The sequence below is a fragment of the Hemibagrus wyckioides genome, linkage group LG06 (genome assembly GCF_019097595.1).
Source record: "Hemibagrus wyckioides isolate EC202008001 linkage group LG06, SWU_Hwy_1.0, whole genome shotgun sequence".
NCBI lineage: Eukaryota > Metazoa > Chordata > Actinopteri > Siluriformes > Bagridae > Hemibagrus > Hemibagrus wyckioides.
In genome coordinates, this window is record NC_080715.1 from 23,821,796 (window position 1) to 23,836,486 (window position 14,691).

At 41.1% G+C, this 14,691-nt stretch overlaps 1 protein-coding gene across 4 annotated transcripts in view; it reads left to right on the top strand.

Annotated features, from left to right (window-relative positions):
- Nucleotides 1-14,691, top strand: part of dachd (dachshund d) — a 108,692-nt gene that overhangs the window by 57,931 nt on the left and 36,070 nt on the right. For all 4 annotated transcript variants that reach the window (XM_058393323.1, XM_058393324.1, XM_058393322.1 and 1 more), the window contains exon 3: nt 5,172-5,333. In XM_058393323.1, coding sequence (XP_058249306.1) covers nt 5,172-5,333 — 162 coding nt within the window. The remainder of the gene's footprint in view (nt 1-5,171; nt 5,334-14,691) is intronic.

Below are 14,691 nucleotides of genomic sequence, written 5' to 3' on the forward strand. Positions count from 1 at the left end.
GTCTAGCCATCACAATTTGTCCCTTGTCAAACTCGCTCAAATCCTTACACTTGTCCATTTTTCCTGCTTCTAACACATCAACTTTGAGGACAAAATGTTCACTTGCTGCCGAATATGTCCCACCCACTAACAGCCGCCATGATGAGGAGATAATCAGTGTTATTCACTTCACCTCTCAGTGCTCATAATGTTATGCCTGATCCATGTATGTCACAGAAAAAAAATCAATGGGCAAGCATTGGATGACATTGTGACATAGGCATTTTCTAATTATATATATATATATATATATATATATATATATATATATATATATATATATATATATATATATATATATATATCCCAGATGCATCATGGCAAATCATCCCACAAAATCTTTTTATTCATCTGCATCAATGTAGCTATTAGTCTTAGTGCATCCAAGAACCATGGTCATGTGACTCAGATTATAAGAGGAATCATGGGTAAACAGGAATAAAGATGAAATTGAAGTGTATCCCTATCTTTGTCAGCCGTCTTTCATTATGAACTGGACAGCAGCCCACTGCCAGAGAGTCCACACCAAATGGGGTTAATGAAATGTTGTGTGCCCTCAGACCTCGACATATTCCTCCTTCCAGATGTGAAATTACTCTGTCATAAACACATCAGTCAAATTAAATGCAGCTTTCTGCATCCCCTCCTTGTCACGAGCTTTTACATGCAACTGATAGTGAAATAGGTTGCAATGCAAATGGAGTGTGTTGTTTTCAATTTTCTCCACCCAACACCGAACTCCATGTCGGGATGCCGCCGCGCCCTTTCTGTCTCCACTTTTGATAAATCTAGTGCGATTTGGCTTCGGTCTTTATTACGGGCTGAAAAGGCAGTAGATAAGCCCGGCTGCTACTAAGTCACTCTTTGTGTACTGATGTGAAGTTAATCTGATTTTAATTTAATTACGCTATTAGTAGAAGGGGCACATACTTTCAGTATTTGTTAGAAGAATGTTCTGACATTGCACAGGTATGGGGCAGCTTGCATGTTAATTAATAATGAACATTCTGACAATATGCCGAGGCATGACAGCGTTAAGCCAGTCTGCTGCTGGTTCCTTTGCATATTAATAGATCCTTCATTATTATTTAATATGACAGCTGCTTCAAGGGCCATGATCAGACCTCGTCTCCATTATTTGCTGTTTTGGTGCACACTGTGACAGTACCATGCAATTCTTTATTTGTGAAGCGACTCCCCTCCCGGCCTGCCGGACACCTCGGCTGTTTGTTTACGGCCGAGGAGATTCCTCCGTGGACATGAAAACCAGTCACCAGAGCTGCTATTTAAAGGTGACTTTAAAAAAATCTAAACAGTGCGCGATCCCTGCACTTGATGCCATGCATGCTAATTAGCGCAGATGAGGAAGGAGTGGGGTGTGTGACAGAACTGTTCGGATAAAGAGTGGACACATTGTGTATGGCTGTTAGAGAAGAGCTGCATTGTTGCTGTAGTGTAAGCTCTGCGACTCTGTTTGGGATGGTAATAAGCATCTGTTAATAGAAATCTGCACACTTTAAGTGTACACTGTGACTAATTAAAGCTGAAAATCATTCACTCTTTGATTCAGAGGTCATTTTAAGATTTTATATTAAATAGGGTGAGGCTTGCTGAAGTGAGCTATGATTTCCAATAAGAAGGCTGCTAAACTATCTGAATGGCCAAATTCATCATACAAAACGTCCTAAAGCTGATTTGAGTTTATTTATTCCCCCCACCGTTTCCCCCCGCCCGCTTTTCCGCCGTGCATGTTATTTAGAAAACAGTTGACTCTGTCTGATTATACGTAAATGAAAGCTGACCTTCAGCTGGACTGGAGGCCACATCCATTACGGTGAGGAGTAGCTCTCTCCCTCACCCAGCTCACGTGCAGCCAGGGGGGCATGCATATGGAACAGAAGCGTGTGCTAGCAAACGAGTGTGGCCACTCTGACATCATGTATACTGTACGTCAATATGGTCCTGATGTATTCTAAAATGCAAACAAGCTCAGGAAATGAGATGCACCTTCGTCCCAAGCTGCACACAGTGCCCAGCGCCATCTGCCTATCAGCTGCTGAGGAAGCGGCCTGGTGTACTAATGCCACATGCTCCATCTCTCCAGGCCTGCACGCATGGCCCACAGACGCACAAACACTAATGGTACCATCAAGATGTGTCAGGAAAACGTGACAGCGAGTGAAAGCGGTGATTAATTTACCGTTCGGAAACATCAGAATGGGATGAAATGACCGGTGTGATTGGTATTAGCTGCTGATGCACTTTATTGGGATATGGTTTAACTGCATGTGAAAGGAAATTTGTTCATTTATTCAGAAATGGTCTATGCACCTGGTTGAGTAGATTTTCTCAGATTCAGATTCACATCTCTGAGGTTTATAGAGAAGAAGAAGACAGGCGTTGTCAAGAAGCATCAGACAAAATGTGACAAAGTCACAAGCTACTTAATAAAGGTGTGTGTGTTTTAATTAGCATTTCAGTTGTGGATTTAATAATGTAATAGCAAAGTTTTGCTTTGTTTGATGTGCTGTTCTGTAAAAAAAGAAAACATGCAGACAGTTTGAAGGATAACTTGCTCAAGCACTCATCTGGTATACTTAATGCTTGCTTTCATTTAATTTAGCATTTTATCCAGAAAAATTTGGCCCTGGGGATAGGCAATGATTAAGATGCGTCTCCTCTGATGTCCTTCGTGTAGGGAAAAAAAACCTTTTCTAGCAGGATACAATTTATGTCATATTTCTGTATACAATATTGGGCTCAAATGACATTCCAGTGTTTTTTTTTTTTTTTTAAGTGAGATTTAATCTAATGTATTGTGGTTACATCAAACTGTCTGACAGGGGCACTGGAATGGATTGGACTCCATGGTCAAGACAAGAGAACTGTCTGTAATTTCAGAATAATGCTTAATTTTACTTTGCTTCACTTCTACATAGTCTTCTATTGAGACTTTTTCAGTATAGTGGAACCTTGGCATGCAAATGCCCTCCCTTACGAATTTTCGACTTAAGAATTGAAATTTTGCAAGAAATTTGCATTGGCATACAAAGCATTTTCGGCAAACGAATGAACTGAACAGAACCGAATGCTGGCTAAGTTGCACATGTGTCTGAAAGCCAAGGAAAGCCAACCGAAAGTGAGTTTACAAATGTTACGATTTTTTTTTTAGTCAGCATAAGCTGTTTCGAAAAAGTAAATCCACGATACCAATGTTGCCTTCAGCATGCGTTCAGAAGCTACGTGAATTTTCGCACGTTTTTTGTTGACAGATTGGTGGCGTGGGTGGTCTGTTCTATTTTTAGCCCAAGACTGGTAGCACATCTTCCTGTGAGGGCCCTTGACATGGAATGCTTTCCTTGGGTCAGTTCTTTGTAAGCAGCCATACAGTTTACATACACTTGGTATTGGTAATATTGGTAATATTTTTGGGTGGCTGGAACGGATTATCTGCATTTACGTTATTAATTATTAGTTTTGCAATACAAATTTTCCCTTAAGAACTCAACAAATTAAATTCCTGTGTAGAAGTTTCACTGTATTATATCCTCATCATATGCGCTGAACTCAGCATTGAATACTTTCTTGAAACAAAACAGTGTTTAAGGATTTCCACTTAAGACATTTGCGGACTTCATTGTGCAATCAGAATCATTGCACAGGTTATTAGATGTTAGAGAATTTACTGTATGTATGAGATGAGACAGAGATGACAGCGAGCACTGCAGCTAAAACCTCTGCTTCCATTCATCCCTTCACATCCTTTCATTCATCTCAATTTATGAATTCCAGACTTCTTTCACTGTGCTCTCTTTCAGCCTCTAGAAGTCACTCAGGTGTATCGAAAATGACCGAAAAAAAGACAGCGAGCCAATTTGCTCTTTCTTTACTCTTCTTCTGTGCGGCGGTGTCTCTTTTAACTACATTAAACACAATGGAGCTCACTTATTAGAGGCAGAGTCGAAGAATTAGAATCTCAATGTCCACTTTATCATTCAGGTGCTGTATGAATGAGTCATGAAATCATCTGACACGATCCAAGAAATTTTAATGTAAGATTTTTTTTATGTGCTCTTAGAATACATGGAAATGGAAAACGTTTTGGCAGAACTTGTTGTTTACAATAGCTCACATTCATCAGCTTTTAATGATTTACACACTTCTTACACATTACACAACTCTATACTTACATTGCAAAACAACTTTAAGTATTAGTTGGTGTGTGTGTGTGTGTGTGTGTGTGTGTGAGAGAGAGAGAGAGAGAGAGAGAGAGAGAGAGAAAGACAGAGATAGATAGAGAGAGAGAGAGAGAGAGAGAGAGAGAGAGAGAGAGAGAGAGTAGGGGGGTGTTTGTGTTAATGTGTGTGTGTTTGTGTCAGAGAGAGAGAGAGGGTGTTTGTGTTAGTGTGTGTGTATGTGTGTGTGTGTATGTGTCTGTATTTGTTCTGCATTGGAAGCTTCTCCCTGCTGCTGATTTGTTGTTTCCACTTTGTCATACATCCCCAAACTGTTTATTTACAAACAGAAACCATGGCAACATGTCACTTCTGAAATGTTATCCTGACTCCATCTGTCACCATCAAAGCACCACGGCGTCTGCGTTGTATTTGGGGAGACAGTGAGAGCGCGCACGAGAGAAATAAGAGACGACGCCGACGACAGTCAGACTTCCGACTGAAAACATCCTGTCATTGTGATGATCAGTTGAATAAGAGAAAACTAACCATGCTGATGAGGAACCTAATGTTCTGCTCTACTTACAGCACAGCCAGGATGATCAGCTGACATTTCAGTAGTTGGAGCATACACAGTGTCAGAGAGCTACAAAGCCATGTGTGTGATTGTCTTTCCTTTTACCTGTAAGATCATCTGTCTTCATCATCACTGGAAGATATTTGTGCCTCGCAATTTGTCAAATATTCTCTCTGAAGACGACGGCGTGGCATATTCACATATTCCACTCTGTTTAAATATTAACTACTCACTTACTCCCAAGCCTGTGATGACAAGCAGAATTTCTCTTCACTCTCTCTAACATCCACATGCAAATATTCCAATAATCAGCATGGTTCCTTTTTTTTTTTTTTTTGAATTTCATCAGCACTGGCGAGTTTTTTGTCTTTGTTTTGCAGGTCTCACAGCCGCAGCTGCTGCTGCAGCCGCCGCGACCAACGCTGCCATCGCTGAGGCCATGAAAGTGAAGAAGATCAAGCTGGAGGTGATGAGCAGTTACCACGCCAACAGCACGCAGCACGGCGCTGACTCTGAGAACGGAGACCTCAGCTCCAGCGTGGGTAAGTCACACACTATCACTCATTGCCTAAAGTTCACAGATATGTTCTCCCAGGTTTTGGTTTTAAACTGAAACACTGGGCCACTGCACTGAAACTGTAGCTGCCTGACTGTTAATGATCTTGGGTTATGCAAACGCTCTAAACTAATGCTAGATTTCTTTACGACAAAATGCAGTGGTCCTCCGAGCAAACGTTATTTGTTTACAAACCCGTAATTACCAGGTAGAGCTCTTTAAAAAAAAAAAAAGAGAAAACAACAAATTAAAAGCACTCATGAGCACTCAGCTAATAGCTATTAAGTAAGTCACTAATTCAATTTGTTGGAGAAAATTGCCTTTGAATGTCCCGTTTCAATTAATCATTTTTTTGACTTACATTTAGATCCCTGTGTTTTCTTTTAATGCAACATTACTTAAAGCTATTTCTTTGTGGAAATCACACTGTAGTGTAAAAAGCACAAATCCATTACATATGATACCCTTAATCCCTAAGCTGAATTACTCGTGTGATTTCCACCCTGAATATATCCGCCATGTGTTTAGGATTTCCCAGCTGCATTTGACACCGTGTGTTTGGCCCAAACAGGAAGCGTCCTAAGCAGATTTAACAAAAGAGAATGCATTGGCGTTGAGGTCATCAGTCCATAGCCAACAATGCTGGGGCTTCGAGGTCACTGAAATAGAGATAAATGCGAATCGGAATAGGCAAGGCTGTGGCAATGAAGCTAATAAGAAACTGTTTTTATCTTTTTACAATTTAAATTGTAACCTTGAGCATGCCTGCTCCCAGAAGAATAATAATTCGGGGCCCAGCGATGGCGGAGGGGGAGAGGAGCGGAGGGGGGGCTAGCAGGAGGAGAGAGGCATTAGTGACTGTGAGTAAAATATATGGCAGCGATGCCTCTCCAGCCCATCCACAATCAATTGGATTCTTTTACTTTAATATTTACTCGCAGCGATGAGATGCTAGTCTGCATGGTGATGAACAGTCTGCCTCTGGCGTTTGAAGGTGACCTGTCACCACGTATGGACAAATCTCTCGCTCGCAGAAATGTAGAAAATAAATCATTAAAGGCAGGCAGGCCTCTCATTCCGGGATTTAAATCACCCTCAGATTTATGATTTGAATTAATACTTCGTTTGGTCAAAGAAACGGGGGCCGAGACAAATGATGTTTGGTACTGAAGCCATCCTAATATTGATTCCTGGATGTCTGTGCAATCTCTTGTTTATATCAAGCACTCTACTGTGACAGGGTGGCCAATAGGAGTCACCCACATGATAAGAGGGGAAAATATGGCTGGTTTTATTCAGCCTACCGCCAAGGAGTTTGCGGCTTCTTTCAGCTATTAATTGCCACATAAATTAGGTTTTTAAGTGAAATAGACAGTGTTTTCCATTCTTGTCTCCAAGTGCATTTTCTCACCCTACACGATCATTACTGCAATAAACCAGAAAGGTCATTTCACTAGAGATAGGAAAAAAGGAAAAGAAAAACAGAACTGTAAAAAAATACATAGTGGACTGCTGTCTGGTTTAAGCAGAGTGATGATTTTCTTTTCTTTTCTTTTCTTTTCTTTTCTTTTCTTTTCTTTTCTCTTCTCTTCTCTTCTCTTCTCTTCTCTTCTCTTCTCTTCTCTTCTCCTCTCCTCTTGTCTCCTCTTCTCTTCTCTTCTCTTCTCTTCTCTTCTCTTCTCTTCTCCTCTCCTCTTGTCTCCTCTTCTTTTCTTTTCTTTTCTTTTCTTGTTGTTTTTTAGACCCTGAATACCTAATATGTACTATTTTGGAGCATATTATGCACCTGGAATGTAGGGCTCTTAATCATTGGACGGATATAGCGATGACTACAGTAGTGGGGAACTTTGCTATGTTGTGAACAGTCAAGAGCAGGACATGATTTCATTCTGCATTAAAGCAGTTGTTCACATAACCTTTTCAGGGAAGCTTTTTTAACTTCACCATTCCAACCAATTTTAAAACTCCAATTATTTTATCTGATACCAAAAGCAGTGCAATGTGAAACAGCTACAAGAATAATAATATTAATAACAGTAAGATTGAGAGCAGTGTAATATTTAATTACAGAGTGCATACTGGTAGTATCTCCTCCTTCTATCCCGTTGCCCTCCACTTTAAACGGCTCCTTTCTGATGCAGATTTCCTGCATTGTCTGCATCTTGTCTGAGACACAGACAGGCCGAGGCAGAGTGTGAAGGACGTTCTGTTCTCCTCAGGACTTGCATTGCTTGTGTTGTCTTTGTGTCGATGTAAATTGAACAGGCTAATGCCCCCCCCAGCATTAAATATTCAACACGGTCGCCCTCTTCTTTGCGTCGGTTTTACTAATTGTAACAAAAAAGAGAGACGGCCTTTCTGATTTAGAGCCAAACAGACAAACATCCTGAGCGATCAGATGGAATGCTCAGGCCCCTTTTGATTACTTCCTGGGTTCTTTATACAGAGGGAGTGGTGCTGGTGCCTAGGATGAGGGTGAGGGAGGTAGTGGTGGATTGGGGGGTTGGGGTTTCTCCTCTGCACAATACAGATTGCTCCATAGACTCACAAGAAATGGCACAATTATGGATCACAAACCAAGCAAAACATGTGCGACATGCTGCCCGCGAGACAAATAAACAGTGATCCATTTCTGCTGGTTAAACTGACCTGAACCAGAACCTTCATCCACTGGAGAAATGCCGTCAGCTGAATCCTAACTAACACCTGCCTTCTTCTAAGTCCAAGAAATAGAAAATAAAATCATAACCTGTGTATTTAGAAGCTGTGGGCTAAGGAAAGAAAAAAATGAGGTGAGAAGAAAGCTGCTCCTGTGGCCACTGGGTGCCATTTTGCATCTGATTCCTCGCCACGGCAACGTTAATGGACCTTAAATCCTCCCCATAATTAGATGGGGGAATTGTGTGTATCACCAACCAGATGATGCTGCCATAATGAAATAAGCAGCGCAAACTTAAAGGCTTGTGTGTGTATGTGTGTTTGTGTGCTTGTGTGTTTCTTTAGTTTAGCGAGTTTAGCAAGTTAACGTGTTCAGACCTGGCCCAGCCCTGGTGCTAAGCTGTCAGGGGGGCACGAAGGGACCGGTGACAGGTGTGTGTGTGTGTGTGACAGAGACAGAATTAAAGAAGAAGTGAAGGGTAGATGATGGGTGGGCCTCCCGCCACCACCAGCCGGGTCAGGAGCGCTAATTCCGCCTCGCTCCTCCTGGCAGAGGAGGCCACGACTCCAAAGATGGATCTGTAGCGGGACCGCAGCTGTAAGCATGGAGGAGCTAATTGGTCCTTATCTTGCTGTCCCATTCATCTTCATTTTTTACCAATTACCCAGCATTATCTGTGTTCTCAGTTGGATATGGGAGTTAATCCTTTTTGGTTTAGCCGCTAGTGCGTCTTGCAAATTTCTGTTAGTCGAGGGGGTGAAGAAGTCATCTGAAAAAAAAAAAAAAGAAAAACGAACTTAGGGAAATGTCTCATTATGGCATCCTGTAAGGAATCAATAGGAAATGACATCACATGAAAGAGAGACAGAGAGTGAGGAAAAAATCAGAGAAGAGGAGAAGCAATTATTGCTGTTATCATTCAAGCTCTTGTTTGCAAATGTAGCAGTACCATTGATTAAGTTGTTCCCGTTGCTCTGGCCATCATTGACTTGTTAAAACCATTTTTTTCTTGTCAATGGTTTCAGATCTGCGGTCTCACCAATAGCAGTGCTTAAAAGCTTACATTAATTATTCATCTTCCTGCCAAATTGAGGTATTGCTCCACAGAGCCAAATTTTACAATTTGTGTCTTTGTGTGCACAACAAAGTATATCGGAACAGGTTTTAAAACTGGAGCGCCAGAAATACAGCCTAACACGCAGATTAAAAACAGGTAAGGCCCACATGTGTTGTCATGTATCATCTTGTCAATGCATCACCATGTCAACCACGTTCTTCACTATTTGGGATGATGTGTCAAAGGAAGTGAATGCCAGCGAGGTATGAGAACTCTCACATTTTTTTGGCAGAAGTTAAAACAAAAAGAATAAAAAAGCACACCTTAAATGGTCCTGTGCAGTCAGCCTGCATGTACATTCAGCCCTCATTCCGCATATAAAGCATGTGCGTTCGATGGAGAGCCTCTTAAAATAGCTTCCCGTAGAGGCTGGATTGAGTGAGCCATGCCTCCTGCTCTTTGATAGGGATCTGTTTGGTCACACACAGCACCAGCTGTCATCTCAGCCTCCACTGCTGTGATTTAATTAGTCTGTTTATGTCCTTTCTAATAATAAATCCTACACCGTGGAAGGACAAATCCAACCAGGATCTCTCTTTGTAATTTATTTTTCTTTCAGCTGGTGGCCTTGCACTGCTAAATGTGGCACATCACATTGCAAACACTCTCTTAGTTTCTCTCTCTCTCTCTCTCTCTCTCTCTCTCTCTCTCTCTCTCTCTCTCTTTTGACAAGGGCTATTGAGAAAATGTCCACTCTGCAGCCAGTGGGTGAAAACATGTCCGCCGCTTCTCAGCCACCTCTCAGCCATATCAACACAGACCGAGGAAATGATTCATTCAGTCTTTATGTCACAGGGCCACTTTACCGCAGTCATTAAGTGACTTTGAAAAGGAGATTTTCACCAAAACATAACCCTCTGCACCTACCTGTGTTTACATTCCACAGCTTTGTTTTGTCTGGGTGGAAGCATAAGTAAGAGCTGCGCATCTGGGTTTAGAGACACACGGCCAGGTTCAGCAAGAGACAAGGCTTCTCCGGGGCATTCGTCTTCTTTCTGCCTCTATTAGTGTCTTGTGCTCTTGGGAGACAGGTGACAGATAAGTGGATAGTGCCAGACATTTTAATAGACATTTCAGATGATAACGGCATAATCAAATAAAAAATAATTAATTAAATATTTATTTATTTATTTATTTATTTTAGATTTTTAATGTATGTATTTATTTATTTTGTTTTTTGCATTATTTTACAGAGTTTTGTGTGACGACATGCACAATTTTGTGTGTCCATCGCCGAACCAGATCACAAAATAGGAACTGATTAAAGATTATTTTCTGTAATGACCCATATCAAGCTCTGTCATTTCTGAGACAAGTCACAGCCCTTGCTTTATTATTAGTACTGTAGCTGAGGGGTGCATGGTACATAAAGCACTATAATGCAAATATTTGTATCGCTGTCTCATCGGGTTACTTCACAACAGCAGAGGCAAGCCGTAAAAAAAGCAAGTGACCAGTTTCCTTGTCAACCCTTATCAGCATTAGAGCTCATTCTTCATTAATTGGATGAATTAATTTCAAGCCGCTGGATTCAGCGGTGTTTGCCTGTCCCTCTTTACTAATCTCTGTCAGGTTGAATTTATAAGTGGAATTGAGTGACCTTTGGAGGTAAAGATTGGAGTGAAGAGATCAGCGCAATTTGAAAAGACAGTGTCACTTGGTGTAAATGTGATACATGTAATAAATGACATTCAACCTTTCATAGATGATAAGGTTTTGCAGTCTGTAATGTGGAATATGTATGTGCTTTGGTTGCTTAAAAATATTCTTCCGATAGGTCAGCGCTCAATTAGGAAGCCAAACCCAGAACAGGCACAGAGCACAGAGCATTAGCGGCATTAGCACTGCGCCATGATTGCGATGACGGGAACGATGCAGTGTGATAAACTGCAGTGTGTATATCCAAACAATTATTGCAATTTTTGCATTCCTGGAATTAAGGCATGAGAAATGAACATGCAGGGAATGTTCATCGAGCTCATCTGTCATGCATAGAACACCATTAACCCCAGTTAGACGAGTGAATCTCTCCGTATGGCAAAACACATCACACGTGTCCTTCTCTTCTACATCTGTATACACTAATGGTTTATAATCCCACTGACACCCAGAAAAAAATGGCTTCACTTTTGAGTCTGGATACTCGCAAGAATTTTTTCTCATGTCGTCTTTGTGACAATGTCTATTTTTAGACACGCTTTAGAGATAGAGAATTTTTTAATTGAATTGACATGTTCCTGATCGGGGGAGGGGCACAGTGGCTTAGTGGTTAGCACATTTGATTCCCACCTCCAGCGTTGGGGGTTTGATACCCACCTTTCCGCCTTCTCCCTGTATATGCTTTGTGGGTGTCTTCTGGGTTCGAGAAGATTCATGTGTTTAAGGGTGACTGGCATCTCTAAATTGTCCATAGTGTGTGATTGTGCCCAGTGATTGGTTGGCACCTGGTCCAGGGTACCTTTATGTTGTTCAATGAGTCCTCTGGGATAGACTCCAGGTTCCCTGTGACCCTGTGTGAGATAAACACTACAGAAAGATAGAGGATAGAGGAATGGATGGATGGATGGATGTTCAGACCACCAATCACAGTAAGGCTCTGGCATCTGATTCCTCCCCTTGTTACTGTCATTAGGTATGGTTACTTCCATTAGTCATAGTTCAGATGTTCAGTACAGACACAGCATTGCCTTTCTTCCAGGATTACTTTCTGTAAAGAAAATTTCTAAAGGACATATTAAAATCAATAAGAGCAAAATGAATTCAAACAAATCATTCAACATGATTTATAGTCTAGCAATTTATGCAAAATCTCTTAAGCTGTGCTGTTTCTATATAAATATCTGTCTAAATAAAAGATGTCAAATAGGGCTGTTTAGGTATGACATATATCAGATACTGTCTGGAGGAATTTCACATCCCATCACATCAGTGTACCTTTGGGTCAGAATTTCACTCTGACCGGAAGGCATACTGATGGGATGCGAATTTTATAATTAAAACAGATGATGCAATGGTTAGCCTCGTCGCCTCGAAAGCCCCTCCCCCGACCCGGCTCTCTCTAGCCGCCAAACCCTCCCCATACATCCCAACGCTTAGTGATTGATAACGGCGTTCAGTATATTTAATTTCAGAGTCCGAGTCAAATGACAACTGCCTGCCATTGACTGAAAGCAATCTTTTTAAAAGGGATCCTTTGCTAAGTATCAGATGGAGAGACTTCTTCGCTCTGCTTGGGTGTCACGGTCCCTTGAGAGGGAGGTTATTGATTGTTCTTGAATATATTGTGCTTTCAGTGGAAACAGCTGCTAGTAATGTCTCCCCCCGCCGCACTGCCTGCGGTTTATTGAGAATGATATGGGACAAATTTAAACTGAAACCAATTCAAGTCCAGATTGGGTGTGCTTGCACTAATGTATCCTGAAGGCTCGTGTCTGGATATCTTTGATGTGGATAATTATGTTAAGCAGATCATGTTACAGCTCCGTAGCCTTGTCCAGCACTGTAGCCCTGAGACATGACTAGTCTTCAACCAGAAATTTCTAGAAGAAAAGAATCGAGTGCTCTAAGTACACATTAGTGGTGGAAAAGCTGCCGAGTGTGTATGGTGAGCATCATGTTGTCTATTAATGGCCAGTCTGTGTAACAGGTAGTGTTACTGGAATAAAAACACTCTACCATATGCCAAAGACTGCTGCTGGGTCTTTATCCTTCTGCAGGAAAAAAAAAATAACGCACAACAATGCTGTCTGTCTCCTCTGTAATTCCTACCACATGTTTACTTTGATGGTTCTTGGGGGTGGCGGTGTAATTATGCTACCTCATCAAACCAGAGATGTTTTGTTGCCATTATTTTTTACACTCCCTATCCTCACAAGTGCGTAATAGATGTTTTCTTTCTATTACCCTCTGTTTCTTATTAAGTCTCCTTACGTTAGATCGGTAATAGTAAATTTTGCATGGTGAAGCAGTTTCTCTGTATCTCTGTCAACATCTGAAATTTTCCCTTGGCTTTAGAAAATATGGCCACAAACACATAAAATCATGTATCATCTGCTAGTGGTTGTAAATTGCAACATGTGTTTGCAAGGATATTTTACAGGTATTTTTTTTTTCTCTTAGACTGGGTTTTTTTTGCTTTTTTTTTTTTTTTTTTGCTTTTTATTTTTTCCAAGAGTCTCTTGCTGACAGTGGGAGGCTGTGGGTGGCTACATCAAAGTGAAGTACCTTCTCCTCCGCAGCTCCTAATGAGTTACAAGGTTTAGCAGCCTTGTCTGGCTATGCCATCTGTGAATAAGAAAACAATCGATGGCTGTGCCAACATGCCAGGCTCCTCTCGTTCTCTGAAGGGCTCGCTGCTTTTATTTCCAATAGCACCTCATGTGCATCTTTGTTCTGCTTGATTTAATAGCCAAAAAGGATCACAGCAAGAATATTTACATTACACGCTATATTTTAATGGCTGTTTCAAGTTTCCTTTGCATAAAAAAACATCTACACCATTTCCACCTTGTCCAAATCCCTTAAAATGATCCCTCATCACACAATGTCTAGCGATGGCTAATAAAGATGTTGCATTTTATATGGAGATCATTAATTCAGCCTTATCTACATTAGCGAGCGGTAGAAATGTCAGCTCCGGGTTCTGCCTAACATCCAAAAAATGGTCTATTAGTTTGTGGAAACTATGAAAAAAAAATTGCGTTTAAATATGTCAGTTCAAACGGCTGAAGGTTTTGTTCATTCCAATCTACAGAAAGTGTTTGCTCATACACAGGCATGTGTGACATATCGTTCCATCACAGTGCGCTCACAAACAAAGACAGATAGGGCTGGAAACAAGTCATTTAATTAGTGCTGGAAGGCCCATCCCTGACTGCAGCAACCAATTATACATTCCACAGGCATCCACAGGTCCTATTTCATGGAAGGAAAGCAAATCTTCTCTGGCCCGGGCTCATACAGTACATCTTTCCCCTTCCATTTAAGCGAAGGTAAATAGCAGAGACAGACAGCTTCATTAGACAGCATCTGAGGAGCAGGCAGGGGAGGATTGTCGCTTAAATAGTGGGCTTTTACTGCAGGGCTAACTGGCGACCTCGGATCAATTACAGCTGACATTATTGTTTGTTGTGAGCTCTTTCAGGACGGAGGAGGAGAAGCAGGGTGGACCTGAGCTCAGCCGAAAATGTAATTTTCTTCCTTCTTTGCCTTCATTCCACAAACAATAAATCACTCAGTTGAAGAGATAATAAAGTGCCAAGTAGGAACTGGTTTAATTTTTGTCAAGGGAAATCTTCCAGCCTCGCCAGAATAATGCAGAAGAAAGAGCTCATGGCTACAGTGGCAGCACGACTCCGTTCCTTCTATTGTGCTTGTACGTGCTGCTCTTTGATGGCTGCTATAATGATATATCCGGTACATGTTATACAGTAAAAAGTATATATTGTAGTTATACAGTTAAAAGTCTTGGGAATGGAATGTTCTAGGTACATTTAACCTATTTTGTTTATATTCTGTTAAATGGATTAGTGTCAATAGATAAGAAAAGATATTCCAATTATCACTTTA